The 26,590-nt window shown below is 48.8% G+C and overlaps 2 protein-coding genes across 4 annotated transcripts in view; one reads left to right on the forward strand and one right to left on the reverse strand.

Annotated features, from left to right (window-relative positions):
• Positions 1 to 5,388, forward strand: part of SLK (STE20 like kinase) — a 62,612-nt gene extending 57,224 nt beyond the window's left edge. For both annotated transcript variants that reach the window (XM_003922225.4, XM_003922224.4), the window contains one exon: positions 1,771 to 5,388. In XM_003922225.4, the coding sequence (XP_003922274.1) occupies positions 1,771 to 1,917 (147 nt within the window). In that variant the 3' untranslated portion in view covers positions 1,918 to 5,388. The remainder of the gene's footprint in view (positions 1 to 1,770) is intronic.
• A 1,838-nt stretch (positions 5,389 to 7,226) lies between these two features.
• Positions 7,227 to 26,590, reverse strand: part of COL17A1 (collagen type XVII alpha 1 chain) — a 94,431-nt gene continuing 75,067 nt past the window's right edge. For both annotated transcript variants that reach the window (XM_039464997.2, XM_039464996.2), the window contains exons 26-52: positions 26,097 to 26,150; positions 25,869 to 25,904; positions 25,311 to 25,346; positions 24,280 to 24,342; positions 22,891 to 22,926; positions 22,574 to 22,645; positions 21,588 to 21,614; positions 20,614 to 20,649; positions 18,703 to 18,738; positions 18,383 to 18,463; positions 16,989 to 17,024; positions 16,366 to 16,392; positions 15,550 to 15,582; positions 15,387 to 15,461; positions 15,024 to 15,074; positions 14,403 to 14,525; positions 13,616 to 13,753; positions 13,018 to 13,089; positions 12,468 to 12,608; positions 11,878 to 11,967; positions 11,667 to 11,777; positions 11,031 to 11,177; positions 10,360 to 10,746; positions 9,686 to 9,823; positions 9,360 to 9,422; positions 9,128 to 9,208; positions 7,227 to 8,741 (exon numbers count right to left, since the gene is read on the reverse strand). In XM_039464997.2, the coding sequence (XP_039320931.1) occupies positions 8,689 to 8,741; positions 9,128 to 9,208; positions 9,360 to 9,422; positions 9,686 to 9,823; positions 10,360 to 10,746; positions 11,031 to 11,177; positions 11,667 to 11,777; positions 11,878 to 11,967; positions 12,468 to 12,608; positions 13,018 to 13,089; positions 13,616 to 13,753; positions 14,403 to 14,525; positions 15,024 to 15,074; positions 15,387 to 15,461; positions 15,550 to 15,582; positions 16,366 to 16,392; positions 16,989 to 17,024; positions 18,383 to 18,463; positions 18,703 to 18,738; positions 20,614 to 20,649; positions 21,588 to 21,614; positions 22,574 to 22,645; positions 22,891 to 22,926; positions 24,280 to 24,342; positions 25,311 to 25,346; positions 25,869 to 25,904; positions 26,097 to 26,150 (2,243 nt within the window). In that variant the 3' untranslated portion in view covers positions 7,227 to 8,688. The remainder of the gene's footprint in view (positions 8,742 to 9,127; positions 9,209 to 9,359; positions 9,423 to 9,685; positions 9,824 to 10,359; positions 10,747 to 11,030; positions 11,178 to 11,666; positions 11,778 to 11,877; positions 11,968 to 12,467; positions 12,609 to 13,017; positions 13,090 to 13,615; positions 13,754 to 14,402; positions 14,526 to 15,023; positions 15,075 to 15,386; positions 15,462 to 15,549; positions 15,583 to 16,365; positions 16,393 to 16,988; positions 17,025 to 18,382; positions 18,464 to 18,702; positions 18,739 to 20,613; positions 20,650 to 21,587; positions 21,615 to 22,573; positions 22,646 to 22,890; positions 22,927 to 24,279; positions 24,343 to 25,310; positions 25,347 to 25,868; positions 25,905 to 26,096; positions 26,151 to 26,590) is intronic.

A 26,590-nucleotide genomic window follows, 5' to 3' on the forward strand; every position in this document is an offset into this window, starting at 1 on the left:
ATAATCAAATCCTTTGACCTTACCTAACTATTCTCACTAAAAGTCTTGTTTCTTAAAATTCTCTTCTCACCTGGGTTTTGTGACACAACTTTCTGCTCTTTATTCACCTTTTGTCTCCTGAAATGTAGACATTTCTCAGTTTTGCCCTTTAATAAAGAACAGTCTTTACCTTGATGATTTTATCGCTAGTCATGGCTTCAACTATTGCATATGGACAACTCCAAAACTTAAATGGTAGCAGTTATATAGAGCACGAATTGTAGAATCATACGGATGTGGGTTCAGATCTCAGCACTGACACTTACTGATTAATTTTGTCACTTCTCATTTCTAGGTCTGGTTTTCCTAATTTGTAAAATAAGAATGATACCACCTACCTAACTGGTGTTGTTCATATAGCAGTTGTCCAGTGCCTCAGCTGTAGTCATGGTTCAGTGAATGGCTGCTATTGCTATTATTGTTTCTTGTTTTTGTCAGTTTGAGCACTAAGCGCCCATTTTCCATCTGGGTGTTCTGTTCCTCCTCATTTCATCTCCGCCTGGCGATTCTTTTTCTTGGTCACTGTATATCAGTAGCACCTATACTCAACCCCAGACATTCTGTACCTGCTCTCCTTTCTTTGTTTTTCTTTACAACAATTCATCGCCACCAGACACATTTGTTTATTGTCTCCTCTTGTGAGAATATAAACTCCTTAAAAGCGACGCCGTGATTGCTTCATTTATTGATGTATACCCAGTTTCTAGAACAGTTCCTGGCACATTGTACAGATGACTGCATACCTGTTCGTTGTTGACTAAAGACTATAAACTCAGTGGACATAAAATCAAACTCAGCATCCTATTCCTTCATCTTCCTCTCACCTTCCCCTGCTCGCTGCAGTCCCACTCTCTGTCAGATGTTCTTCTCTACGTTCCTGTTTTCTTAATTGACATCTATGCTAGACACCAAATTATTTTTCATTTCTGTTACCCTCAGCATTCAGTCAGATGCCAGCTAATTTGGCCTCTTCGTGACGGGTCTCCTTTCTTGCTCGCTGCTGTCCTGCTTGCTGACGTTGTTCAGGAACGTTGTAATGCGCCGTTTAGTTCCCAGCTTCCTTTCCTTTCTTCCCACTTGCCTCCCATCACCAGAGGATTTATCCTCAAGAACATCTCTGACACTGTCACAGTGATGTTGATAAATCTTCGTTCCGTCAGAGCAAAATGTAAATGAATGCCTTAGTTTGACTGTGAAGCCTTCATAGTGCCACACCTGGTCACAGTCACCCTGTCTAGCTTCCTCTCCCACTAGCCACTTTGTTCCCAGTCCACGTTCCAGCCTTGGGTATAATCACTACTCCTCACACCAGCTCTTCAGCTTCCTGCCTTTGTGCCATGTTTTGTCTCCGTCTGTCTGGCCTGCCTTCCCCATCCTACCTATCAAATTCTTATCTTTCCTTCAACACAGAGCTCATGTTTCGCCTCTTCTGAGAACCCCTCCTATATCCTGCCTTCTTTTCCTGCGCTTTGTACCTCTACAGCACCACTTATCCCTGAATCAGTTGTCCACAAAGCCATTGATACCTGTAACAAAATGCCATAAATGGAGGCTGGGGAGTCTGAGACCAGGGTGCCAACACAGTCAGGCTCTGGTAAGGGCCACCATTTGGGTTACAGACTGCCTACTTCTCACTGTGTCCTCGCCTGGCACAAAAACTCTTTAGCTGTCAGCATAAGTTCTATATGTAATGGTAGCACATAACAATTTCTCTTTCCCTTTGTTTTTAAGACACTGGAAGAAGAGTTTGCCAGGAAACTGCAGGAACAGGAAGTGTTCTTTAAAATGACTGGGGAGTCTGAATGCCTTAACCCATCAACACAGAGCCGGATTTCCAAATTTTATCCCATTCCTAGCTTGCATTCCACCGGATCATAACAATGGAAGCATCTGTGCTTGGGTTTGGCTTTTTCAGTATGTTGTTCTATTCTTCTCATCTTCTGCCACAGTCTGTATCAGATAGCTCACGAAGACAATCACCTGCCTCACCTTCTAGGTGTTTTTCTTTTTTGGGTTTGTTTTTTGAAAGCAAAGATGAAGGGAAAACGAACTAAGACAGATGCTAGGCCGTGTTGCCAAAGTAGCATCTTGCAGTAATTCCCTAAAGCGACTTTGTATATTAATCTTAAAAATTATGTTCTTTAGACACTGCTACCTGAAAACTGTTGGAGAAATTATGTTTAAAGTTATTTAAGAAAAACTGTTACATCACTAAGTATTAATAAATTCTTTTTACCTAACCTAACTTCTCAGTGATGCCTAAATCTGTAGTTGAAGCTCTGCTGTAGGGAGTTGGGATAATTTTCTTTTGGTGGATCAGCTCTCATAAAAAAGCTATGATTTGCTCAAAATATGCTGTTGACTCAGTAAATGAATATATTTTATCTTTAAATAGGATCAACCTCTTTTAAAAGAGAAAAATTATTTCAGTCATTCATCAAAATGAATTACCTCTTTAAGGCATAAGCTAATAATTAAAGGTGCTAATTTTCTTAAGATAGTGCCTAAAACACTAAATTTCAGTCAAGTCCGAAGTAGGATTTTCTTTTTGGTCACCAGGGACAAAAACATCCTTAGAATTAAACATTATTGTTTTGGAATTTTTGCTTCTCTTGCCATTTGATAGAAATTTTCATCCTAAAATACATGTACAACGTTTGGAAAGATGAAAAAAAGAGGTAGCTTTTAGATTGCAAATTGGAAATGTAAAACTCATGAAATTTAAGGAATACAGATTTAGCTGTCTCTGTTTATTTTCTAAAATAATACCTAAGCTGGTTAAATGATTTCTCTCCATCTTAGCAAATTGTTTAAAACTGTTACATGCCTGCAGGCTCTGAATTATATTTATAAATATATCTCCTGAACTTAATCTTAAAAGAGGCATTTGTTCAGAATACTTTTTTTTTATATTTAGGCAAATGTCAGAAATTACTTTTCCTTGTCTTGAAATGAGGCTACTTACATCTTGGTTTTATATTGTTTCCTGTTTAAATCATTCGCTTTGATTTGAGTGGGAAAAGCCAGAAGCCTTTACCCTGTGGTTGCTGATGTGTATAATTATTAATGAAATGTTCGCTCCTAGTCCCTTATGAGGCTTAGAATTTCAACCACGTGTCAGGTCAGACAGTATTATAAACTGGACTTTGCTGTGTGAGACAGCACATTTGTAAATGATGCTTGCTGCCTGCCATTTTCAACCTATTTGCTCTTAAGAGTGCTAGGTACCAAATTGTGAAAGCTTGTTTTTAGTTATATTACTTTTGAGGCTGGTGAAAAATTTAAATGTAACTTTGTGGTGTCACTGATTCAGATTCATATTTAGAAAATGTAAATGTCTGTAGCACTTTCTTGCAGTTAATTTGAAAACTTTGGATGCCGAATCTTATTTTGTCAGTGGTTTAGATGATTTAAAAATGCATGTGCGATTTTAATTTTGTAATTGTTTTGACAAGCATAATTGGACAGCTTTGTAGGTAGCCTTAACTTCTGGCCAAGTTTGTTTTTTATATAAATATATATACATATATACATATTATGTATGGTTGTAAATTCATACACATCACACGAATGTGTTACTGTATACAAAACTCTTAATGCTTTATTCTCAAATGCTGGGTTGAAAAATGTTTTGAAAGCCTTTTAAAATATATATCTTTATAAAGTAATATTCAGGATGATGATAAAAACTGTTTATATTGTTATCATAAAAATAACAGTATAATGTTGCCCAGTGTATTTAATGACTTATTTGAAGAGGGATTGGGGAGGAAGGTTTTCATACCACTTTCTCCTTTAAAATGTTGTTTATTGACTTTTAAAAAATGAATACTTCAGGCAGTAGACTTTTTTCCCCCGATATCATTTAATTGATACCCTTTGTGCTAAATAGTTTGTGGTGCCTATTAATTTGATGTGAATATTTGATTCTTTCTGTTCCTTTCAACTTGACATTCGGAGTATTGACTCAAGGAGAGAGGCTAAGAGTGGAATGGCTGACGCTGGGGTAAGGTGGTAGCAACTCTTGGATCTCCCTTAAAGCTGCCTTTTGGATTCAGTGTTCGTGCTTGAGTTCGCTTTCAAATATGACCGTGTTCGTGTGGGTGCAGGAATGTACAGTGATACGTATCTAGAGGTAAAGCACTCATTTTAATACTTAAAGTTTTATAAATCCTTTCAAAAAGTGTTTTGTTCTAAAATATGCTGTTTGTATTCAGACCAGCCCACCTCTTGTGAGGTCCTGTATTCAAATAGATGATAGTGATTTATCTTTCTTGCATGAAGTGTAGGTGGGGAGTGGGCGAGGGGCAGAGACTTCTTTGAAATCAAGTAATACAGTCAAATCTACTCCTGATTTGGTTGGTTTGTTACTGTGGCAGAACATGCCGTGAAACACACCCTCATCAGTCACCTCCCTCTTTTCCCTGAGTGTTGTGAACACACCAGACCTGCACACTTCTGCAGATCCAGCTCCTAGAGCTTGGGGCATCCGGCCACCTTTCCTCCTGTCAATAATCATAGGGTGTGAATTGTTGAATTAGCTGCTATTCTCTGTGGAGTCACATTAAGCTTTTTCTTACCTTTTTCTGTGGGGAAGCTATAGGGTGGGTAAGGAAAAAATGTTGAGTGCTTTTACTTTGCTGAAAATATTAGAACTCTCTTGTGACAGTATACAGCAAATTATAATTAAATATAAACCAGAACCAGAGCTACCTCTAAGTCATATTTCCTCAAGCACAAAGCTCTCAGGCATATGAGACCCACTTTAATGAAGGGTCTCTGATTTCTTGAGCATCAGCGAGTTTCAGAAGTGACTATTTTTTGTACTCTTCTAGTTTCCTTGTAACTTCACACTTTTCCCATTCCACACTGTGCTTAAATGACAAAGACTCTTCTGAGAAGCCAAATTCTATCCAAGTATTAACTAGAGATACTGTTAATTAAAGAAAATCTAGAACTGAAGTGAAAAAAGAGCATTCCAGTTCTAATAGTCTTTTCGTGAACAATGCTTTTCCGAGAAATGATTTTTATAAGAAATGGGGTGGTACTTTAAATGCTTTTCTTAAGTTGAAGGCACAGCAGTTAATGGCTGTATGGTTACTGTTCCGTTGCTGACATGGTTTTGATAAAGCTTTAACATTCCTGCTACTAATCTTGGCGTAGAGCGTTTGCCAGGTTTCAATGTTGGCTGCTGCTTTCTGTGTTCCTCTTCTGGTTTGCAGTGTAATGAGTTCATAAGCTAAATTTTCAGAAATTTTGTTTGAGATTATGCCTCTTGTCTACTTGGGAGCAACATGTCTTTTCAATCATGGGATTGACACATGAAAAATAAAGTTATTTCTTAATCAATTTTGGGAAGCAGTCTTTTCTTGAGAATCTTTGAAGCTGGAGTGTCCTGCCTGAGAACACGTTGCAGTTGTTGGTCCTAGTGATACTGTGAAACTTGCAGTCCTCCAGGTCTTCCGACCCTTCCGGACTTCGTACTTATTCCTAGCTGTCTGTAGTCCCCAGCACACACGCAAACACACACTCACAAATCTAGTTTTTAGTGGTAACTTGTTGGGGGGTGTCTTTTCAGCATGCAAACCCCTCCTTACAGAGGTGCTTAAGCTATTTCTGTCAGTCTATGTTTATATGTGTATGTTTTAAATTTCTTTCCCCCCTTGGGATGGATGATTTTTCTCACTATTTTGCAAATCATATAACCTCACTTCGGCTGAAATAATCTCTTTCATCGTTATTAATGTTCATGCAAGATTCAGTAGACACTAGCCAGCATCACTTGGCACGTGTCCAGCTGGAGGGAGGCATGGAATGTCATTTTCTAATCCGGGAGTGTTGTGAACTATTGAACTCTTTCTTGAATTAAAAAAAAAAAAAGATGCTCAGATCCATTGCCATCCAGCTGAGGACATAACCTCATATCTGCCCATCCTCTTTCTGAGTTTTGTCCAGAGAAGGTAGTAAGTTTGGACTTGTACCCTATTATACTTGAGCATAAGCCTTTATGAAGACTTTGGGTATCCTAGTAAGGTAAATCTAGTAACAAGGGAAAACTACTATGTCTGATTAATCAACATAAGGATCACTATTAAAGGGGATATAATACTTGAGCCCCTAAAGCTACTTTTTTAAAAGGGCCAAAACATCTTCTCCCTCCTTTTTTGGAAGTTGCTTTTTTTTTTTTTTTTTTTTTTTTGAGAGAGTCTTGCTCTGTCGCCAGGCTGGAGTGCAGTGGTGCAGTCTCGGCTCACACGCACCTATAATCCCAGCTACTCAGGAGGCTGGCAGGCAGGTTCAAGCGATTCTCTTACCTCAGCCTTCCAAGTAGCTGGGATTATAGGTGAGTGCCCAGCTAATTTTTGTATTTAGTAGAGACGGGTTTTCACCATGTTGGCCAGTATGGTCTCCATCTCTTGACCTTATGATCCACCCACCTCAGCCTCCCAAAGTGCTGGGATTATAGGCGTGAGCCACAGTGCCTGGCTAGGAAGTTACTTTTAATAAAAGCTAAAATTAAAAAGTAAAAAAATCAGGCTTTGGGTAAAACTGATGAATTCTTTTGGAAAAAAAAATTCTTTAAAAGGCACATTGTATTCCTTTATTACACACAGTAGTTTTCATTAGACAGTAAAACTCCAGTTGTTGAAATCTGGAGGCTGTATGAACTCATTTTTGTTTTATTTATTTTTTGAGATGTAGTATGCCAACTGGAGTGCTGTGATGAGATCTCGGCTCAGTGCCACCTTCAGCTCCCATGTTCAAGTGATTCTCCTGCCTCAGTAGCTGGGATTACAGGTGCCCACCACCACGCCAGGTAATTGTTTTGTATTTTTAGTAGAGACGGGGTTTCGCCATGTTGCCCAGACTGGTCTCCAACTCCTGGGCTCAAACAATCTACCCACCTCAGCCTCCCAAAGTCCTGGGATTACAGGCATGAGCTGCTATACCCAGCCTCGTTTTTTTAAAAAAATTCTCATTGATAGCAGGCAACTATTAGGATATGATGAAAAAGGCAAAAAGACCATGTAGAGTTTGTAGTGCTTGACTGGTTGTTGCTGCTAGCAGTTGTTTGATACAGAGGAAATTACTGGTATGGGTTGTTTTTTTTTTTTTTTTTTAATAATATGAGATACTCAGCAGAGACCTTCGGGAAAATAAACAGTCTTTTTAGAAGAGTAGCGGTGTAGAAGTGATGTAATTTAATTCCATTTTTAATTGTCCAACAATTTGAGACTCACAACTTGTAACAAATTCACAAAGTGGCCAAGTATAGTCTCCTCTGAATTGGAGTGTCTGATTTTACTATGCATTTATTTGAGACATTTGAGAGGTGTACATTTTTCTGTAATCGTTTTGATATTTCATGTATTACTTGCCCCACAGTCATAATTCCATTGCTCCAGGATAAAGCGTTACCTAATTGCAGATAATCCTGTTGCTCATTTGTTGCATGTTGACTTCAGATAACGTATGCTTAGGGAAAACTTTCATATGCTTTGTAATATCTCTAGATTGAGTTCATAGTTGCAGATATCTAAAGATTTGCCTTTCAAAACCTCAGGGATTGAATGGAATACCAGAAGCTGTGTCCCAAAATACAACCAGTTTTGTTTTCTTATGTTTGTAGTAAACAGTGTTAAGAGTCAGACCCAGTTAACCCAGAATATTTTTTTAACCTTTCTTTGGTCAGAGGAATCATATTAAACCTGATAGTAAAAAAGAAAAAAAACAACAAAACTTTAATTGGAAATGTTACAGTTGAAATGAAGTTTCATCTGATAGACCACAAACAAATGTTTTAGACATTAAAAAGTGCTCAAAGACCAGCTGCGCCCAGTCCCCCAAGTGCCGTTTTCTGAGTGCAGAACGGAGGGTGAGTCTTGAGCTGAGGCTGTGTCCCCAGCATCAGGTATTGTTCCCCCTCCCCATTCTTCCTTCCTTGCCCGTTGCCCTCCACCCTTCGTTTTCTGTTTGCTCTGGCCTGGCTCAGTATAACATATCCATGAACTCTAGCATGGGCCTATGGACAGTCATAGCTGCAGTCAGACTTTCTAAGCAAGTGGGAGTGTGACATGCATATATGATAACCATTAGAAACTCTGCCACCTCAGAGAGGGGAAGTGAATTTCTTAATTTTTTTAGTTACAAAAGTCACTTCTTAGCCAACTGACTAGAGAATGCAGAGTGAACAGGGGAGGAAGGAGCTGACAGCACAGCCCTGCCACAGGAACCAGAACACCCCCATCAAGTGTCACCTCCAGGAAGGCACCCCATCCCCACCCTCCCTTTTCTGGGCTCATATTTAGGCAAAGCTCTACGACTCCGAACTTTCCCAGCTTTCCTAGGCTGGGGCTCGAACTAAGTAAAGAAGCCAAGGAGTTCAGATCTAGATAGCAAAGAAGTAAGTCTCATTCTAAAATACTGCAACTACTCTTAAGAGTCCACCCATGAAGCTGTTTCAGATTGTGTATCCTTGACTGCATTCCATATGTATATATTGTTCAGACTAAAACAAGTGTTGCTAGATTGGCTATGCTGTCTCAGTAGGACATTGACAGACTCCAGCTTTCACCCTCTGGAGAGCTGTGACCTAAATGCCACATGCATGATGAGAACTGGTCCAGGAGCTGTCCCGCCACGGCTAGCTCACGGCTTGACAGCAATACTTCTCCTTCTCCGCCCAACATAGACTTGGTCACCTGAAAGTTAGAAAATCAGTAGGAAGTTAAACATATCTTATGTCCTGTGGGGATCTCGGCTTGGGCAATGATGGCAACTGTGACCACTGTGAAAAGGCTTCAAAGGAGAAGTCTTTTGTAAGACTATCCATTTATTGAACTTGTTTGCCCCATTTCAGCACCAGCTTGGTTCTCCTGTTTCTCCCTGCTTTGGCACTCTCCTTTTCTTCCTCACTGTGAATAGGATTGTTATGCAAATTCTGCTTTGGGCAGCGTCTGCCTTCAGTAATTGGCATGAGCCTGAAAAATGTCTCAGGCTTGCTCTGGAACAAATCACCTGCCTTTCTGCTGAGCCTCAGCCTTGCAGCTCTCCAGAACATGCAAAACATGCAGCAGTCAACACTTACCTTTGTCTCCTTTTTCTCCCTTGTGCCCTCGAGGGCCAGGCGGCCCAGGATGACCTGGTGGTCCAGCAGGGCCCCTGTCACCTAGAAGGACAAATGAGGCATAACTAAGTAATGTATGAGTCTGGGGACGGAGGGCACAGGTAGCCGGTATGACACCAGCACAGGAGCTGCTTTTCAGTAAGAGGTGGGTGTTACATAGGATCCGGGGGACTGGCTCTCTGCCTCCACTTACCTTTGGGTCCTGGAGTGCCCATCTCTCCTTTTTGCCCAGGGGGTCCTTGAATGGCTCCATAAGCTGTAAAAGCAGGGTATCACTGGCTTAGAATAGCGATTGTATGGCAGTTTGGGACATGAAGTCATTTGTTCAGAGTAACACAGAGAGTGATAGACTTTGGACATGTAAGGAAACATGGTTCAGAATTTTACAGAATTTATCTAATTTTGAGCATCTCAAGTGTTAATAACTGGAGGTTTCTCATGAGACTGGTGTTTCTGGAGCAGACCTGTGGGAGCCTATGCAATGAGGCAGGTGCTAGAAAAGCAGTTGGATGCCCTTACTTCGAAAGAAGTCCATGAGGTCTGCAGTCACATTGCTGTAGGCAGAGAAGACCTTGCTGATGCCGGGTGGCCCCTGGGGCCCAGGCTGGCCTGGTGGGCCCTGGACAGTGTAGGCCATCCCTTGCAGTAGGCCCTGACCTGTAAAACACCAGAGCATGAGCACAGGAAGCAGGGATTGCCTAGCACCCTTTTCAGCAGGAACACAGTGCCCTCCGAGTATCTTAATACCCAAAACAGTTGAACTAGATCAAGCCACAGCAAGGGTGAAGCCCTCCAACTGACACAGGTCTCTTCCTGCTGCAGGCCTGCATCAAAGGCTTGTTGACTGAGTAACCGTGCTGTTAAGCTGCACGGGGAAGGGACTCTTAGCCAATGTCCTTCTCAGCCCCAGCAGAAAAACCAGCATGGTGGTCCTATGACTCATCTGGGAACCAGAACGAGTTAGGGCAAAGTACAAAGCCCTCAGCATGCTCTGTTCCCCACAGCTCAGGTCCCAGGGCTTGGGCTCCAAGAGCTGAGCGGGCTGAGAACTAGGCTGGGGCTGCCTGTCCCCTCCAGTCCCTCCCTGTCTAAGTCTGTCCTCACAGCCAGGGTGCTCCACAAATAAGAAAGCCAGTCTGGAGATGCTCCCACACTCCTTCCCCCAGCACCAAGGCCTGAATGCCCCCACTTACGCTGCATGCTCTCTGATACCCGCACAGCCAGCTCATTGTAATCCAGACCTCCAGCAAAGTCAGCCCCGAATGGTCCGCCATTGCCACCATACATGCTGCCTTCTGCTGCCCCATAGCCTCCACCTAGGCCGATGTCAGTGCCATAGGGCCCCCCATCTCCTGCAGCTGCACCAAAGGCACCCCCTGTGCCCAGGGAGCCTCCACCGGCTCCTCCTGTGCCCATGGAAGAGCTGTAGGAGCTGCCCCGCCTGATGGACGAGCTGTGTGAGGAGGAGCTGCTGCTCCGACCGTGGGAGGCATCCATGGACAGGTGGCGGCTGTCCCCAGGGGGTCCCTGTGGCCCAGGAGGGCCTGGGGGGCCAACAATGAAGCTGCGCACATCAGGACCTGCAGGGTAAGAAGCTGCGTGAGTGGGAGCTCAGATCTTAGCGGAGAGAAAAGAGTTAGGGAGTCTCTCCCAGGGTGTCAACTACCCTGAGTGCCTGGACGTGAACTTCAGGGTTCTTGTACCCAAGTGGGAGAATGATGTTGTGGAAGGAAACTGGGCTTACCCCACTGGTGGCTCTCGTGTGTGGCCTCCCTGTCCCTTCAGTTGCCTCCCTGTCCCGCTTAACAGGGAGAAGCAAGGCCTGCGGGGTGCCTGGTGGGGCATCACCGTCAGGGGCACCTACTTGTGAGGTAGCTGATCAGCTCACTCCGGAAACTGTCGCTGTTTTCAGCTGCGTAGGTTGCCAGAGCTCCTGAGACACCAGGGGGCCCTCGAGGGCCTGGAGGACCAGGAGGGCCTGGAGGACCAGGGATGGATGACAAGCCAGCAGCTGGGCAGAGGGAGGAGGAAGAAAGGTCAGGCTCGTGCTGTGGAGGAAGCTGAATTCCCAACCTGTGCTGGAGCGCTGTGAGCCCCTCCTGGAAGGAGCGATAAGGCCGGGCCTCTGGGTGAGGGGAGGAGAGAACAGCAGGAGGCCCAGAGCCTGCTGTTTCCTGGCATCATCCAGGAATGGTTGCTCCTGGGGCCCTCACACTCCCAATTCTGAGCCTCATTCAACTCAGCCCTCCAGTCACTGCGAGGTGGAGCCCCAGGCTGGCCCTCATCACACTGGTCTACACCTGGGAACGCCATCTCTCCCCATCCCTGTCCCCGCTACAGCTGAAGGCCCCCTCACCAGGACTTCTGGCGCTCTCCAGGACCCTGGGCCCAGCCCTGTACGAGCTCCAGGAGTACTTGGACTGCCCTTGCTAAAACCCAAGAAAGCCCCCAAGGCCAGGCCGCATCCCCCGCCCTCCCATTCCACCCCACAGTGCCCTACTTTGTAAGTAAGAGGAGAGGTCCTCCACGCTGATGCTGGACCACGCGTTGCCTGGGATCCCTGGTGGCCCCGGGGGACCTGGAGGTCCAATGATGCCTCTGAATTCAGACCCTGAGACACCAAGGAAGGGCACAGAGTCAGTCCTGGCCTGGGCCAGGGGGCTCTGCTTCCTCCCCAAGCACTTGGACAGATGTCCCCTGCTGGGCCTTACCTCGTAGCAAGGAGAGGAGCTCCTCATAGGAGGTTCCCGGCAAGCCGGGCGGCCCCGGGGGACCAGGAAGCCCAATGCTGATCCCAGAACCTAGGGATGTGATGGATTCAGATCAGGCGGGGCAGACACATGGAAACACCTGCCAGAGAGCAGGTCGGACACAGGAGGCTTGGACAAAAGTGGGGTCCAAGAAAGAGAAGAGAGATGGCAGGAAGAAAGGGAGGAGGGGCTGCAAGGGAGGAGGGGAGGGGGAGGGCTCCGCCGGGCCAGAGAAGCAGGTCAGGGAGCCTGTGTGCTTCGTTCTTCTGAGAGAGAGAGAGAGAGAGTGTGTGTGTGTGTGTGTGAGTGTGTGAGAGAGAGTTGTGTGTAGACTTCACACAAGACAGTGCCTGTAACTCCCTTTCCTTGCCATGCTTCTTGACCTGCCCCAGGCTCACAGGTTTGAACAGCTCTGAGCACTGCTCATTGGTGGGGTTGGTCCAGCCTGGCAGGTGGGGGTCAGTGGGGCGATCGTGAGGAAGTTCACCCTGCCAAGTCCTCATCCCAGCCATCCCAGGCCCTTCCCAACCACCCCTCCTGCAGACACTTACTCGACATGTAGCTGAGAATGTGACTGCTCAGCTTTGCATAGTCCAAAGACAGGAGGGACCCATCTCCACTGGCTCCTGGTGGCCCCGGCGGACCCCGAGGGCCCATCAGGTACTGACGTAGGTACTGACGCACATCATCCCCTGGAGAGAAAAGGCTGCACTAGCAGGACCCACCCAGGCCAAGGGGGTCCCACCCATGGTCCAGCCACAGCCTGGGCTCCCCTGCACAAACCAGCTCCTGCATGACATTTGTGAGTTCTGGGTCCGCAGGCCTACAGTGGTCAGGGGGACACCAGCAAGCTGCCAGGTTCCGGAAGGGGCACCTGCCAGCTTGCCTGGCATAGGGGTTTGGGAGGACATTTCCTGTCCCCTTTCTAGCCAGTTTGCTGACTCTGCCAGCAGATCACAGCAGTACCTGGCTCTTTGTCCCAGAGGATTGCCTCCCTCTTGCAGCCCTCCCAAGCTCAGATGAGGGCAAGATTTGCCTGACAAGTGAGGTAAGGAGAAAGCAAAGATGGTCCTACACTCGGTCCCCTCCCAGGTGACTCACGCTGCAGCACAGCCAGGATGTCTTCAGAAGAGATGGAGGACGAGGGGGACAAGTTGATGCTGTACCCTGAAGCTGTCGGGAAGAAAACCTCAGGTTACCTGCTTAGCAGGTTCTGAAGCAACAGCCTCATTTTTCCAGAATCTGAAAGTCCTGGTTACCGAGGTGTTTGTCTTTGCGGGAAATGGATGAATGGGGTATTATGAGGCTATTTTGAAAGCATAACAAGGTCAAATGTTTTTGGAGTTTTTCCCCCTTTGGTGAGAAATGCAGTTTACTTTCAGGAACATGCTTTAGCCTAATGCCCGCGAGATAATTGCCAACCTTCATGCACAGGTAGGAAGAACCTGTCCTTAGGAACACATTAGTTGACTGCAGGAAGCCTCACTCAGTGGCTCTCCAACGTGGTTGCCCTGAGTCTGAACAGACCCTTGTTGGCACTGTGTCCCAGTGGCCCGAATATTGTGAATTCAGAATTAAAACTCATATTCCAGAGAAGGGCAAAGCAAACAGCAAATGAGGAGATGAGGGTCTGGGAGCAAAAGCGGACCCACAGGAGGAAGGTGCCAGGCGCAGGGCGCAGGGAAAGGGAAAGGCTTACTCTGCAAGTAGCTCACAACTTGGCTTGCCAGACTTGAATAGTCGAAAGTCTCGCCGGTGATGGTGGTGACAGGTCCTGGAGGACCAGGTGGGCCTGGCGGACCCTGAACTCCAGATAGGTAAGACCTAATACTGTCACCTGCCAACCAAGGAACAAAGCAAAGTCAAGCCTGTCCCCGAGAGGACATGTTCTCCCCACAGAGGTGACGCAAAGCACATGATAACACGCCTGCCTCTCCCCAGACATGGACCCAAGGCTGGGCCAGGAGGGAGCCTAGACTCCTCTCACTGTCCTTCCCATAATTATAGATGGAGAAACTGAGGCAGAGGCCTGAGTTGGGCCAGGTGGCCCATGAGGGCTGTGGGGCAGCAAGACTCCAGCCAGCCACCCATTTGACAAATGAGCCTGTGCAGAGTGAGATGTGAAAGCACGTGCGTGCATGTGGGTGAGTGCCTGCCCCAGCCTCCTACCCAGGGTGTGGGACGAGGGTGAGGTGGTGTCGGGGGCAGCTAGGAGAAGGCTGGTGTTGGGGAGCTCATGGGCCCGTAGGCCTGGCTCCACAGGGGGAGGACCCGGGCCTGGCAGCACAGACTGTTTCCCTCAATACATGTGCGCGTGCGAGCGTGCACACACACACACACACACACACACACACACACACACACACAGTGCCCTATGTCATCCCATGTCTCTTAGCCTCATTTCTGTGATGATACCACAGCTCCCTTGCACAGAGACTGTATCTCCATGTTCTTGTCCCCACAGCTTGGGGCGGCCAGCCACTCACTCTGCATGTACTCAGAGATGTACTGCTGAATCTCCCGGCCAGAGCTGCTGATGGAGCCTGGAGGCCCAGGGGGCCCGGGGGGACCTGGCGGGCCTGGCACATACATGGTGCTTGATGATGCCCCTGCAGGAAAGAAAAAGTGTCCTGTGTCGGTTCCTCCACCCTAGGGTCAGACAAACAGGGACCCAGGCATAGCTTTCATGGTCTGAGGAGGGAGGGTCTTCTCAGGGGGAGAAATAGGATAGTGGCAAGAAGGGTCCCCAAGAAGAGAGGAAAGGAGAGCGTGTAGCAGCCACTGTCTGAAAGGGGCACAGAGCGAGGGAGCTGCCCCAGGCCAAACTGCCCTTTCCTTCTGCAACCTGCTGAAGGAACCCCAACATTGCATCCCGCTTCTCTGAACTCCCCAGCACCCAGGGCGTGTCTGCTCTCCATCATGCAGTGTCTGCATTGTTAGGTGTCATGGAACCTTAAGGGCAGCTCATAGGTCCTAGCACATGGAGAAGAATCAACAATGGATCACGGAGAAATGAACGAATGAATGAACAGAGCAACATCCTCATGGGAATGATCCGCCTTCGCCAGAGGAAGGGGAAAAGAACTTTGATCACTTTCAGTTCTTACCTCCAGAAGGACCACCAGAAATTCCAGGAGCCCCTGGGACACCTGGATCACCTGGAATCCAAAGTGAGAAGTTTGCATCACCTCCCCCAGGAAGCCTTCCCTGGTTAAGCCAAACCACAATTATTAGTGTGTGGCTCAACAATCGTCCCATGTCTCTTGGCCTCATTTTTGTAATAATACTATAGCTCCCTTGGACAGAAACTATGTCTCCATGTCGTTATCCCTTCCTCCATCTGGCCTTTCCTTCCTCCAGCCGCCTCTCTCCCAAGAGTTCACACTGATAAGTACTTGCTGCCGTCTCTTCAGGCTCTGGGCACCAGGCTCACCCTCACTCCTCACCACCTCAGCCGCTCCCTCACTGACCTTTGTCACCTTTGGGTCCCTGGGGGCCAGGTGGGCCTGGTGGTCCCTGAAGGTTGAGTCCGAGAGAACCAGACCCTAGAATCCAACAACACACACAGTGCAGTCAGCCAGGGTTTGCAGAGGCTCTGGCTAGAGCCAGAATGGCACGGGGCTCAGTCCTTACCTGAGGTTGAGACACCTGGGAGGCCTTGCTCGCCTGAGGACACACCAAGAGAGGGACACTCAGTCTCACTTTTCTCACCCACTGTCAGTCCCTTAGAGACTCCCCAAGATCCGTGATTGCTGGGGCTGCATTGCCCTTTGGGCAGTACCTAGAGCTTCCCCCTCCTCCCACAAACACACTTACACTACACCCCTGCGTGCATGTGCACACACACGCACTTGCACTACACCCTGCACACACACGTACTAAATTCACGCACACACACACTTGCTTTACACCCCTGCACACACACTTGCATTACACCCCTACACACATACTTGCTTTACACTCCTACACACACTTGCTTTAACACCCTTGCACACACACTTGCATTACACCCCTACACACACACACTTGCATTACACCCCTACACACACACTTGCTTTACACCCCTGCACACACACACCTGCATTACACCCCTGCACACACACAATTGCATTACACTCCTGCACACACTTGCATTACACCCCTATACACACACACTTGCTTTAAACCTCTGTACACACACACTTGCATTACACCACTGCACACACACTTGCATTACACCCCTGCACACACACACTTGTATTACACTCCTGCACACACTTGCATTACACCCGTATACACACACACTTGCTTTAAACCCCTGAACACACGTACTTGCATTACACACCTGCACACACACACGTACAACACTCATGCACACACACTTGCTTTAAACCCCTGCACTCTTGGAAGGTGAGCTTTTGCCACCCCTACCCCTACCCCAGGCGTCATTTAATGTGAGCTCTGCTGTACCTTGGTGTCCTCTGGGGCCTGGGGGACCTGAGGGAAAAAGACAGAGAGCTATGAGGCAGGGCCGTGGGAAGACGTGAGAGTTGGGGTGGGTGCCACCTGCAGACTAGCGCCTGCTTTCCCTTGGGAGTGAGCCCAGGTGTCAGGCAGGGCCTAGCAGAGGGGCCGGGGCCGGGGCCGGGGCCGGGGCCGGGGCCGGGTAGAGAGCAGGGCAGGGTTGGGTTGCTGAATTCAGTGGCCCAAACACCCCAGGACGACCTGAACCAGCTTTTCCTAACCTTGACTCTATCCAGATATATCACTGGACAGTGGTATGATTATCAGGGTCTGGCTACAAGAGGCCTGAGGTCTGTAAATATAGCCAAACTTTACCCTGACCAGGGGCCCACAGAGCCTCAATCCCCCTTCCAAGAACCCCACCTTCTCAGAAACATGGAAGTGGGTGAGAAGAGGTGTCCTCCCTGGCAGCTGAGGCCTTGCAAAGCCCTGGTGAAGAGCCCTGGCCCTCTCCTCCTTTTCCCAAACACATCTTTCGCCTCCTCTAGAACAGAGGGGCCCATGTCCACCCCGAGAGGAAGTCCTCCGACTGGGCCCACCGCCCTGCGTTCTTGCAGGGCATGACTTACCTTGCTGTCCTGGGATACCAGCTGGGCCAGCAGGGCCTGGAAACGGGGTTGGGGAAGAAAAGGCTAAATCATGCCTGTAGGGTCATAGGAAGAACTGAAGGAAGGGCAGTCACCTGGCATAATTCCTCCCAAGGCATGGAACAGAGACCCAAAGAGGCCACCTTGTTTGAGAGCGACAAGCAATTTGAGACCAGCCCTGTGGTCCAGCTGCGTGAGAACATCTCTGACAGCTACCAGGACCCCAGGGCAGGCAGGATTGCCCTCCCTGCTGCTGTCCTTTCATGGTTAGGGACTTCTACATGCCACCATGTCCTCCTTCTCACTGGAGCTTGTCAGGAGGGAAGGCTGGTACGTTCTGGCATTTGTTGTGATAAGTTGTGTATTTCATTTGCACGTAAAAATGTAAAATAATTAAAAATACGTGTAACAAAGCCGGGCGCGGTGGCTCAAGCCTGTAATCCCAGCACTTTGGGAGGCCGAGGCGGGTGGATCACGAGGTCAAGAGATCGAGACCATCCCGGTCAACATGATGAAACCCCGTCTCTACCAAAAATACGAAAAATTAGCTGGGCGTGGTGGCGCGTGCCTGTAATCCCAGCTACTCAGGAGGCTGAGGCAGGAGAATTGCCGGAACCCAGGAGGCGGAGGTTGCGGTGAGCCGAGATCGCGCCATTGCGCTCCAGCCTGGGCAACAAGAGCGAAACTCCGTCTCAAAAAATAAAAAAATAAAAAAAACAACAAAAAAACGTATAACAAAACAGGCACTTTGGAAAGGTAGGAAACAAATTGTCCGCAACTCTTCAATTAGTGGGCATTTTATTTTCTTCTAGCATTTTTTTCTTTTTTATATCTTATAAAAATACAGTTGCGACCACAGAGCAGGCATTATTGAATGTCCTGCTCTTTCAATAAACGTTTTATCTTGTAACAACTTTGTTCAGAAGTGTTTTTGTCACCATCCCACTTGGGGATCTTTTCTTCAAATAGATACGTGGCATTTTGTCGCCCTGGATGCAGGATGTCAAGTTCTCAGGGCTCAGGGGCTGGGTGTTCTGACTGGCCACAGGCTCTGGAGGTAGAACGATCCGGGCCAAATCCTTTGTCCTGCTGCTTACTGGCCATGGGAACTTGGGCAAGTCAGTTACCAGCTCCAAGCCTCGCCTTCCCCTTCTGTAAATGCTGATTGCACATCAGCCTCCTATGCCGTGAAGCAGGAGAACTGATCTACCTCATTGTCCGAGAATGCAAGAGTTGACCTTTCTCGGGTCAAGCTCCTTACTCTCTTTACCAGGTTCAGCTCCTGCCCTGGGTTTCAGGATCTGAATAAATGTGGCTAGAATCACTACCTCCGAGACCTACTGCTGATTTGGGGCAAAGCAAGAAAACCGACTGACCTGGGGCACCTGGAGGTCCTGGGGGTCCCATGGCTCCAGGAGGTCCTGGGGGGCCTGGGACAGTGAGCGTCGATGACCCCTCTGAAAACAGAAGGCACATGAAACCTTGAGCCCTACCCTTCTCACTCAGAGGCGCCGGGACCCGAGCCAGGCTGTGGTGGGCAGGCTGGCGTTTCTTCTCTTCACTGCTGGATCTCCCTCCTTCCCCCTCTACTGATCCAGAAAGCTCCCTGCCACATCCTGCCCAGAGCACTGCAGCGCCAAGGTAGGTGCCCAGCATAAGAAAGACAGGAAGGAGGGTCCCTCTAGGACCTGCCTACCTGAAGTCACGATCTTGCCTGGAGCTCCTGGTTCACCTGGGAAGGGAGGAAAAGGCTGAGAGTGGTTGTTCTGAGGATCAATTAGTGGCTCAATAAGCCATTTTCAAGGCTTCTGATTGCGTTTGGGACCCACGTCTGGGCCTCTCACCCTCAAACTAAAGGCATTTTAATGAACTGAAGGGAAGCATGCAGGATGCATTAAGCCTAATTGCTCAGCTGGAGCCCCCAGAGGCCAGAGCATCCTTCTTCATTCAGAGAAGTGGCTTCACTTGAGGGTGTGGAAAGCTTGCCTTTCAGTGAACCCAGAATGAGGCTGACGGGAAAGTCCTTCACACTCCCACATTCCATCACTTCTGCCTGGGAATTGCCTTAGGTGGGAAAATTACTCAAAGGTCAAAGGACAGAGGCGATGAGCCCCCCTCCCCCGACCCAGGTAGAGCAGGATTCCCAGAGTGCTCTGTGGGACTGTGCAGGATTAAAAACGGGGCTCTGCAGTGCGTTAAGTCTGAGAAGCTCTGAGTTATATAAAGGTTAACAAGATCTCTTTCCTGCTTTGTGTCTCAGAGCATTGAAAATGAAAGTGTGTACGGAGGCCTTTCGAGAAGAGGACATTCCCAAACCTATCGACCGGATACAGTGCTGAGCACTGGCAATCCATGGACTCGCTTGGGGAAACCATTCTTTAGGGGCCCTTTTTTCCCCAAGTTCAGTGAGCAATTCAACCATTCACACATGAAAGGAGAATATTGCTGTCTCCCTACGGGAAAGCAGACGGTTGGTCTCTGCTCACCATCCTTCAGCCAGGGCTCATGAACAGAGAGGAGAAAGCACTTGAGTCTGTTTGGTTGGGATGCAATCCAACATTGGGAAAAATGGGCCCTCTTGTGCATATTGTCCAGGCAGGCTCTGAACTCCCCCTTGGAAAGGAAGTCACAGGCCTTCAAAAAGGGAGGGTTCTGTTATCCTATGAAATTCCAAAACCAATGATACTCTTACCAAAGGTACCATCCACTCATGAACAGATCCATGGACCTAGTGTGGTCTGCCTGGGATGTAGAAACTCAGCTATCATTATTTTGGAATTACGTTTAGTTAGCCCTAAAGAACTCCCTGGCCCAACCAGTCATTGGAAATCATTTATGGAAAGCGGTTATTTTAGGGTCCCACCAAGAGGGACAGTGACTGCCGTGACAGAGCACAGCTCCATAGAATGTTAAAGTTCAGGAGCGTGGTGGGATCATAGGAACAGAAAGAGAAAGACCATCCCCGCAACGGGATCCCTGAACTTGCTCAGAGTTGGGAGCTGATAGGCAGAACTGGACTAGAGGGTCATTGTGTACACAGGCATCACCGCATTGCCCTAGTCAGACCCCTGAGGATGGGCTCCCTCTGAGTACCCTGACTTGCCCTCTCAGTAGCATTTGAACACTCCTCTCTGCCTGTACTAAAGCCACCACTCGGGAAGGGCCTGTTATCATGTGAATGATAAGGGCAAAGGTGGCTCCTGCCCCAGGGGAAGAGATTTGTTCTGAGGGGACCAAGCCTACATGCCAGGGGGATGGAGCACTAATGGGGGCATTTAGAGGCAAAACAGTGCATAGAAAGGCTTTGGTGGGGGTGGGGGGGGCAGTGCCTTTCCAGAACCTCCTGCAACAATGGCCTGGAGACATCCAAGTATGAAAGCAACACTCAGGTTTGTGGGGTGGGTGTTTGGGGAGAGGTAGGGCTTGAGGACTCAGGGCTTGGTTCGTAAATCCCTGGGCTCCCAGCCTCACAGCCCTCTGCCAGAACCACTAGATGCCACTGTTGATCCAGGCTCTGGCCAAAGAAAGCCCTCCCACCTGTCCATCCTTTCCTTTCATAAACATGGCCATTGAAAAGAGAGAATATCTCACTTGGAAATTCACTTACCTTTTATTCCTGGTTGACCGGGGGTACCAGGAAGTCCTGATGTGATTAGAACAAGTAAGTCAGGATGATGAAGGCCCAGCAATTCCAGACACCCTCGGGTAGTAACTAGTGCACTGTCCCTCAGAACAGCCACACTGCTGATTGAAACCCCAAGACCCTTTGCCGTCTGCTTTAGTCTAGACAATCGCCCCTGGGGAGCCTCTTGTTCTGAGCCCTTGTCCTTCTTTGGGAAATGGGGCAACAGCTTGGCTTGAAGTGGGCAGAGGCCCATGGGCTCAGCTTTGGGGGGTTCCATCCCTCAGGGTTATGAGCCACCTGGAGCCTGCAGAGTGGCCTGTCTCCCCTCTCCCCTGCAGAGGAGGGGCTGGGCTTCCTTGTCCAGTGCAGCAACACCCTCCTGCCTTCAGCCACGGAACTCCTCTGTGAGAGCATCAGAAGCATGTCCCTGGGTATTCAACTGCTGGGGGGCCTGCTGCCTGATTTCATTTTCACATTTGCCTCATTTCTTTCAGGAAACTAGCAGATAGGTGTAGTGAGCTTGTCCATTATGGGGGCATAAGGTCCAACTACGGGACAAGCTTTAACACTGAGGTTGTTCCAGAGAAACCGGGCTTTCCCGAACAAGGCGGAGCACCCATGCCCTGCCAGGCCAGTGGGGGAACTCGGGCCTCTAGCGGGAGCTTTGCTATGGGCTTGGGGCTCCTCTCAGATTCCTATACCCGAGGGGAACGGGGCATAGGCAGACAAAATTGACACACGATCTAATCTCATTTCTACTAGAATGGTGTTCTAGATTGTTCTGTGCCTATTTTTCCTTCCTAAGGTGCTTCTCAAGGCTCACGGTGAAAGGGAGTGTATGCCAGGGAGTTAGTTGGCAGAGGAGAGAAAACCGGTGACTTCAGGAAAACCCTGGCCCAAGCAGTTACCCCAGGAGGAGGTGGGAGGCAGCAGGTGGGAGTGATCCAGTGACTCACCCTGAGGTCCCTGGGGTCCTGTGAGACCTGCAGAAAATCAGACACAAGAGGGAAAAGTTGAAGGGTTGAGGCCGTCCCTGGCAGCCACACCCATGCCTGCAGAAACCAGTGGACATTGCAGTGGAGGGGTCAGTGGGTACAGGAGGACATGCCTCATGCCGGGGCAGCCAGCCTCCATGGCTCTCCCAGCTCTGAATGGAGAGCAGTGGGCTTTTGGCTTTGCAGTGAAGTGACCCACTGCTTTCTCAGGCAATGGTTCAAATCTGAGGAGAGCCATGAGCCCAGAATGCTCAACCCTCATGGACCCCAATGCTGCTCCAGGCTCCCTTTCTGTGTCTCCTGTCTGGGCACCCACCAAAGGAGGCTGAGGGGACCCCTACTCTCAGAAGCCCCAGTGAATTCCCACCTGCCTTGACCACACAGCTTTCTTCGCTGGTTTTCATTTTTTCTTCCTGCAACCCTGAGAATTTGCTCTTTACTCAAGGTGGAGACTCTAACAATGGCTTCCTCCTTAGCCTGGTGGGTGTTGGTGGGGGTCCAGGTACAGCCCCAGGAGAGAAGGACAACAGGGAAAAGGCTCAGAGGAGCAAGATAGTGAGGTGACCTTCAAGTCTGCAATTTTAAGAGTGTCCTTCCCCCTTTCTAGAACTCCTCGTATTCAGCTGTTAATCTCACTCTTCTGAATTGCCAGACTTAGTTACTCAGAGGTGCCAGGGCCTATAGCCACTGCACACAAAACAACCTAACACTATGGCAGTTCCCTGCTGAGCTGCTAGAGGAAAATGGGATAAGGCACACACAGGTGCATCTGTGCACACGTGCATGCACACACACACAACCATGCACATATACGCCCCGTCCCCCACAACCCACACACCTGTGCATGCACACACACACACACACACACACACACTCTCATGCCTACATCCACACACAAAGCACACACACACTAAGCAGGGCCATGGCTCCTCTTCCTGATCTGTTACCTGGCTTTCCTGGGTCTCCAGAAGGTCCTGGTGGGCCACGGATTCCAGGCATCCCTGTAAGACCTTGTTCACCTAGAGAATGGCCAACGTGGAAGGGTTTACTTTTAGGAGGACTAAACTGGTCATCACATCTGAGCTGATAGGGTTTTCCTTACTGACTTGCTGGCGAGTAGAAAGGAGTAGGGGAACAGAACTGGACACCGCACATTTGCACATGCCCACGCTCCTCTGGCACTATGTTAAGGGGACCGGGGGCTGCATGCTGGGACATGGGCCGCGATGGGAGTGAGGCTGAAGGCAGCAGATCAGTGACCAACCTCTTGGGCCTTGGTGTCCATCTGGGCCAGCAGGACCTGGTAAAGTAAAAGCAAGCTCTGTCAGTTGCTCCCGGAGTGACTTCTGTGATTCCTCCCTCTCCTGCCCCAGTGGCCTTGGAGCCCATTGTCTCCCAGGAGTCCACCCAGCCATTAGCCATGGGACAGCCCTGTCTGTCACACTCTCTGGATACAGTACTCTCCCTGCCTCTTCTCCTAAACCAGCAATTGTCTCTTTTCCTGTTGAGAATTGTCCAGTGCCTCCCCATTGCACCTCCAAGTCATGGATGGATTAAAGTAGATTTTCGTGACATTGGGCCTCTATGCTCAATGCTTGTTGCATTTACTTGAAGGCCTAGAAGTCAAGGTCGTCCATATTCTTGTCTCCTCTGCTCTAGGCGTTATCGTAACCTCTATCCAAAACAGTGGCCTTCTGGGACCATGTCTTGCTCTTTCCCATTTCTTTTGTCTTTCCCTGCTCGTGCTGTCATCCCTGCATGGAATTTTCCAAACTGGTTATGATTAACATCTTTCTAACTTGTTGGAACCACCTAAAATGCCCGCTCCTCCATCCTTCCTGTTGGAAGAAATTTCTCCTTTGACTCTATCCTCACAGCACTCTCTACCTTGTAGGACACTTGTCACCTCATGTAAGCCTTATCTCCCCTTGAGGCAGGTAAAGTATCTCACTTGCCTAGCACGGTGTCAGCACTAACAGCTGGGTAAGTGAATGAGCGTGAAGATGCTACATCTCTACAGGTGGGGCTTAAACCCTTCTCGGGTTTGATGCTCAACACTGGCTTTCTTTCTTTTTTCTTTTTTTTTTTTTTTTTTGAGAAATAGATTCTTGTTCTGTCACACAGACTATAGTGTAGTGGTATAATCATAGCTCATTGCAGCCTCCAACTCCTGGGTTCAAGTGATCCTCCTGAGTCCCTGGGATTTCAGGTGTGAATCATTGCAACCAGCTACCTCTGAGATTCTTGGTCAGTTTCTGCAGCCAGGCTGATAGGCACCTCAGTAAAGTTCAGCAAAAGGGTTAAAATCGGGATTTGGCCATGAGACTAGCCCTGGGATTCCTGGAACACTTGAGGTTCCTAAGGACTTCAACACTGTCTTCCCCAGGGAGTGGGGAGCTCGCAGCCAGCTCTTCGGTGAATGGGCCATGCCCTACAAGGCCTCTCCCAAAGAGGAAAGAAACCCACAGAGGTACCTGCAGCTCTCTGAGCCCCAGAAAGGATGCCCAGACACGGAAATGACTGGTCAAGGGAGACTCAACCAGGGGTGGGCAAATTAGAGAGGAGAGGCAGCTCTAGAAGATGGATTTCTTCAGGATTGTGGTGACCCTCCCAAATGGGGAACTCATTGCATCCATTCCTTTGGGATACTTACCCATTGCCCCTTTAGCTCCAGGCTCACCAACAGCACCAGGCAAACCTCTCATGCCAGGCTCGCCTGCAAAGGACAAAGAACTAGCTGGTTGGACACTTGCAGGCTGTGTATGCTTCCACAATGGTAGTCTGCTCCCTCCTTTACCGTCCCCCCATCCAAGCCCTGCCCCTCCTTAGCAAGAAGAGGTCAAGGAGGCAGCTTTTGCTTTGCTTCCAAGGTCAGGGCCACTTGGCTCCCCTGGGCAGTGGCATGGGCTAACCTAGAAACCACACCTAATCGGAACCATGGGCATGTGCATGAGTCTATTTCCTTGAAAACTGAAAACCACACCTTGAGTCACAGCTTTATTACTATCAATTTCCTTTTCAATCCTGCCAGTTGGCAGGGGGTCAGTGGTTGAGGGGATACCAGTGGCGCAAACTTCCTGCTGCTTCAGGAAGAGCTTAATTTTCTCAACTGTGTTCCCAAAAGAATCAGAGACAACTCTCTATTTCCTTTTTTTGCACCAAACATTTGCTGTTTGGACTATACATTTGGATACCTCCTTGTCCTCCGTTCCAGGCTTTCTTTCTTTTTTTTTTTTTTTTTTTTTTTTTTTGAGATGGAGTTTCGCTCTTGTTACTTTCACTCCCAGGCTGGAGTGCAATGGCGCGATCTCGGCTCACCGCAACCTCCGCCTCCTGGGTTCAGGCAATTCTCCTGCCTCAGCCTCCTGCGTAGCTGGGATTACAGGCACGCGCCACCATGCCCAGCTAATTTTTTGTATTTTTAGTAGAGACGGGGTTTCACCATGTTGACCAGGATGGTCTCGATCTCTTGACCTTGTGATCCACCCGCCTCGGCCTCCCAAAGTGCTGGGATTACAGGCTTGAGCCACCACGCCCAGCTTATTCCAGGCTTTCTTTTCTCTTGTGTGTGTGTTTTCTAGATTACAAGTTCCCTGAAGGGTTTTAAACAGATTTTGTCTCATACTTCTGGATGGATTACAAAAGTCATGGATGGATTAAAGTAGATTTTCATGACAGACTGACCTGTGAGACCTCGAGGTCCTTTCTCACCCTGGTCACCTAAATAAACAAGGAGGAGGGGGAGAAAACCATTGTGAGCAAAGAAAACAATCTCACCCAGTAACAGGGTCCCCAGCTGCAGGACAGTCCTCACTGTATCTGTGAACGCCTGCCAGCGGATGTTGGTGAGGACACAGCATTAATGCAGCCTTAATGCAGCCAAAGGAGCACATCTGTCTGATCTTTGGCAGTCAGGACCCCCCCGCAAACTGAGCCCCCAGCTCCTGCTGTTGCACATTGGTGCCGTGGACCCGAGAGGACACATGCCTTGGAACGCTGTATCCTTACCACCTTGAGAGCCACTCACCAACTCAGAACTTAATGTGATGTTAGTGCTTGGTTTCCCCTCTTTGTGCCTCAGTTTCCCTATCTGAGAGGTTGAATTAGAATGAGATATTGGATCCCTCTCACTCCAGGGTCCGGAGATCCTGTGCACCCTCTGACCCTGCAGTAAGGGTCCCACCTGGGCTCCTAGGAGTGAGGCAGGCCCTAGTAATGACCAAGCAGCAGTGAGTGATGTACCTTTCGGTCCTGGCGGTCCCATCGGTCCTTTGTCACCTAAAAAGTAAGTGGACACCTTGGTGTAAAATGCCCTGCAGAGGACAACCAGGAAGAGGCAATGTCTGTCTCTGAAGACAGGCTCCCCCAATCCTGACTTCACCTTCCCTTCTGACATTTGTCGGCCTGCACAGGCTGTGGGCTGTGTCCATCAGATCCTCACTGTCCCTCCCAGATTTCCCTTCAGCTTACCTTTGACACCAGGAAGTCCCACTTCACCTTGGAGCCCTTGGAGACCTACAGGGCCTGCCCGGCAGAAGAAACCATACACACAGGTGAGTATCCCTAGCTTTGGAATGATTAGGCATGTATGCACACACACGCACACACACAGGCACACACGTGCACACACCCTAAAGTGAAAGTCAAAGGACGCTTCCCATGGACTCCTTCCCAAGTCCTTGCTAAGTCATTTTGGCCCAGGTTCCTTGCCCCTGTTGATGAACCGGCATTGGAACACATTGTAGAGCCTTGGCAGAGGCACTGGCCAGAGCTCAAGATTCTCAAGACAGCAGGACAAGCTCTGTGGCTCATCGGGGGCAAGACAGAGGCAGGTGCTTGCTCGGATGAAGGCAAAATGGGGACTTCCACTGCTGAAGCTGCTAGAGGGTCTCAGGCCCAAAGCCCGGTCAGAAGGGATCTGGACAGGACCCATCAGGGAGCCCAACCTCTGCCGGAGGGAACAC

This window comes from Saimiri boliviensis, chromosome 12 (assembly GCF_048565385.1).
Source record: "Saimiri boliviensis isolate mSaiBol1 chromosome 12, mSaiBol1.pri, whole genome shotgun sequence".
In the NCBI taxonomy this organism is placed as follows: Eukaryota; Metazoa; Chordata; class Mammalia; order Primates; family Cebidae; genus Saimiri; species Saimiri boliviensis.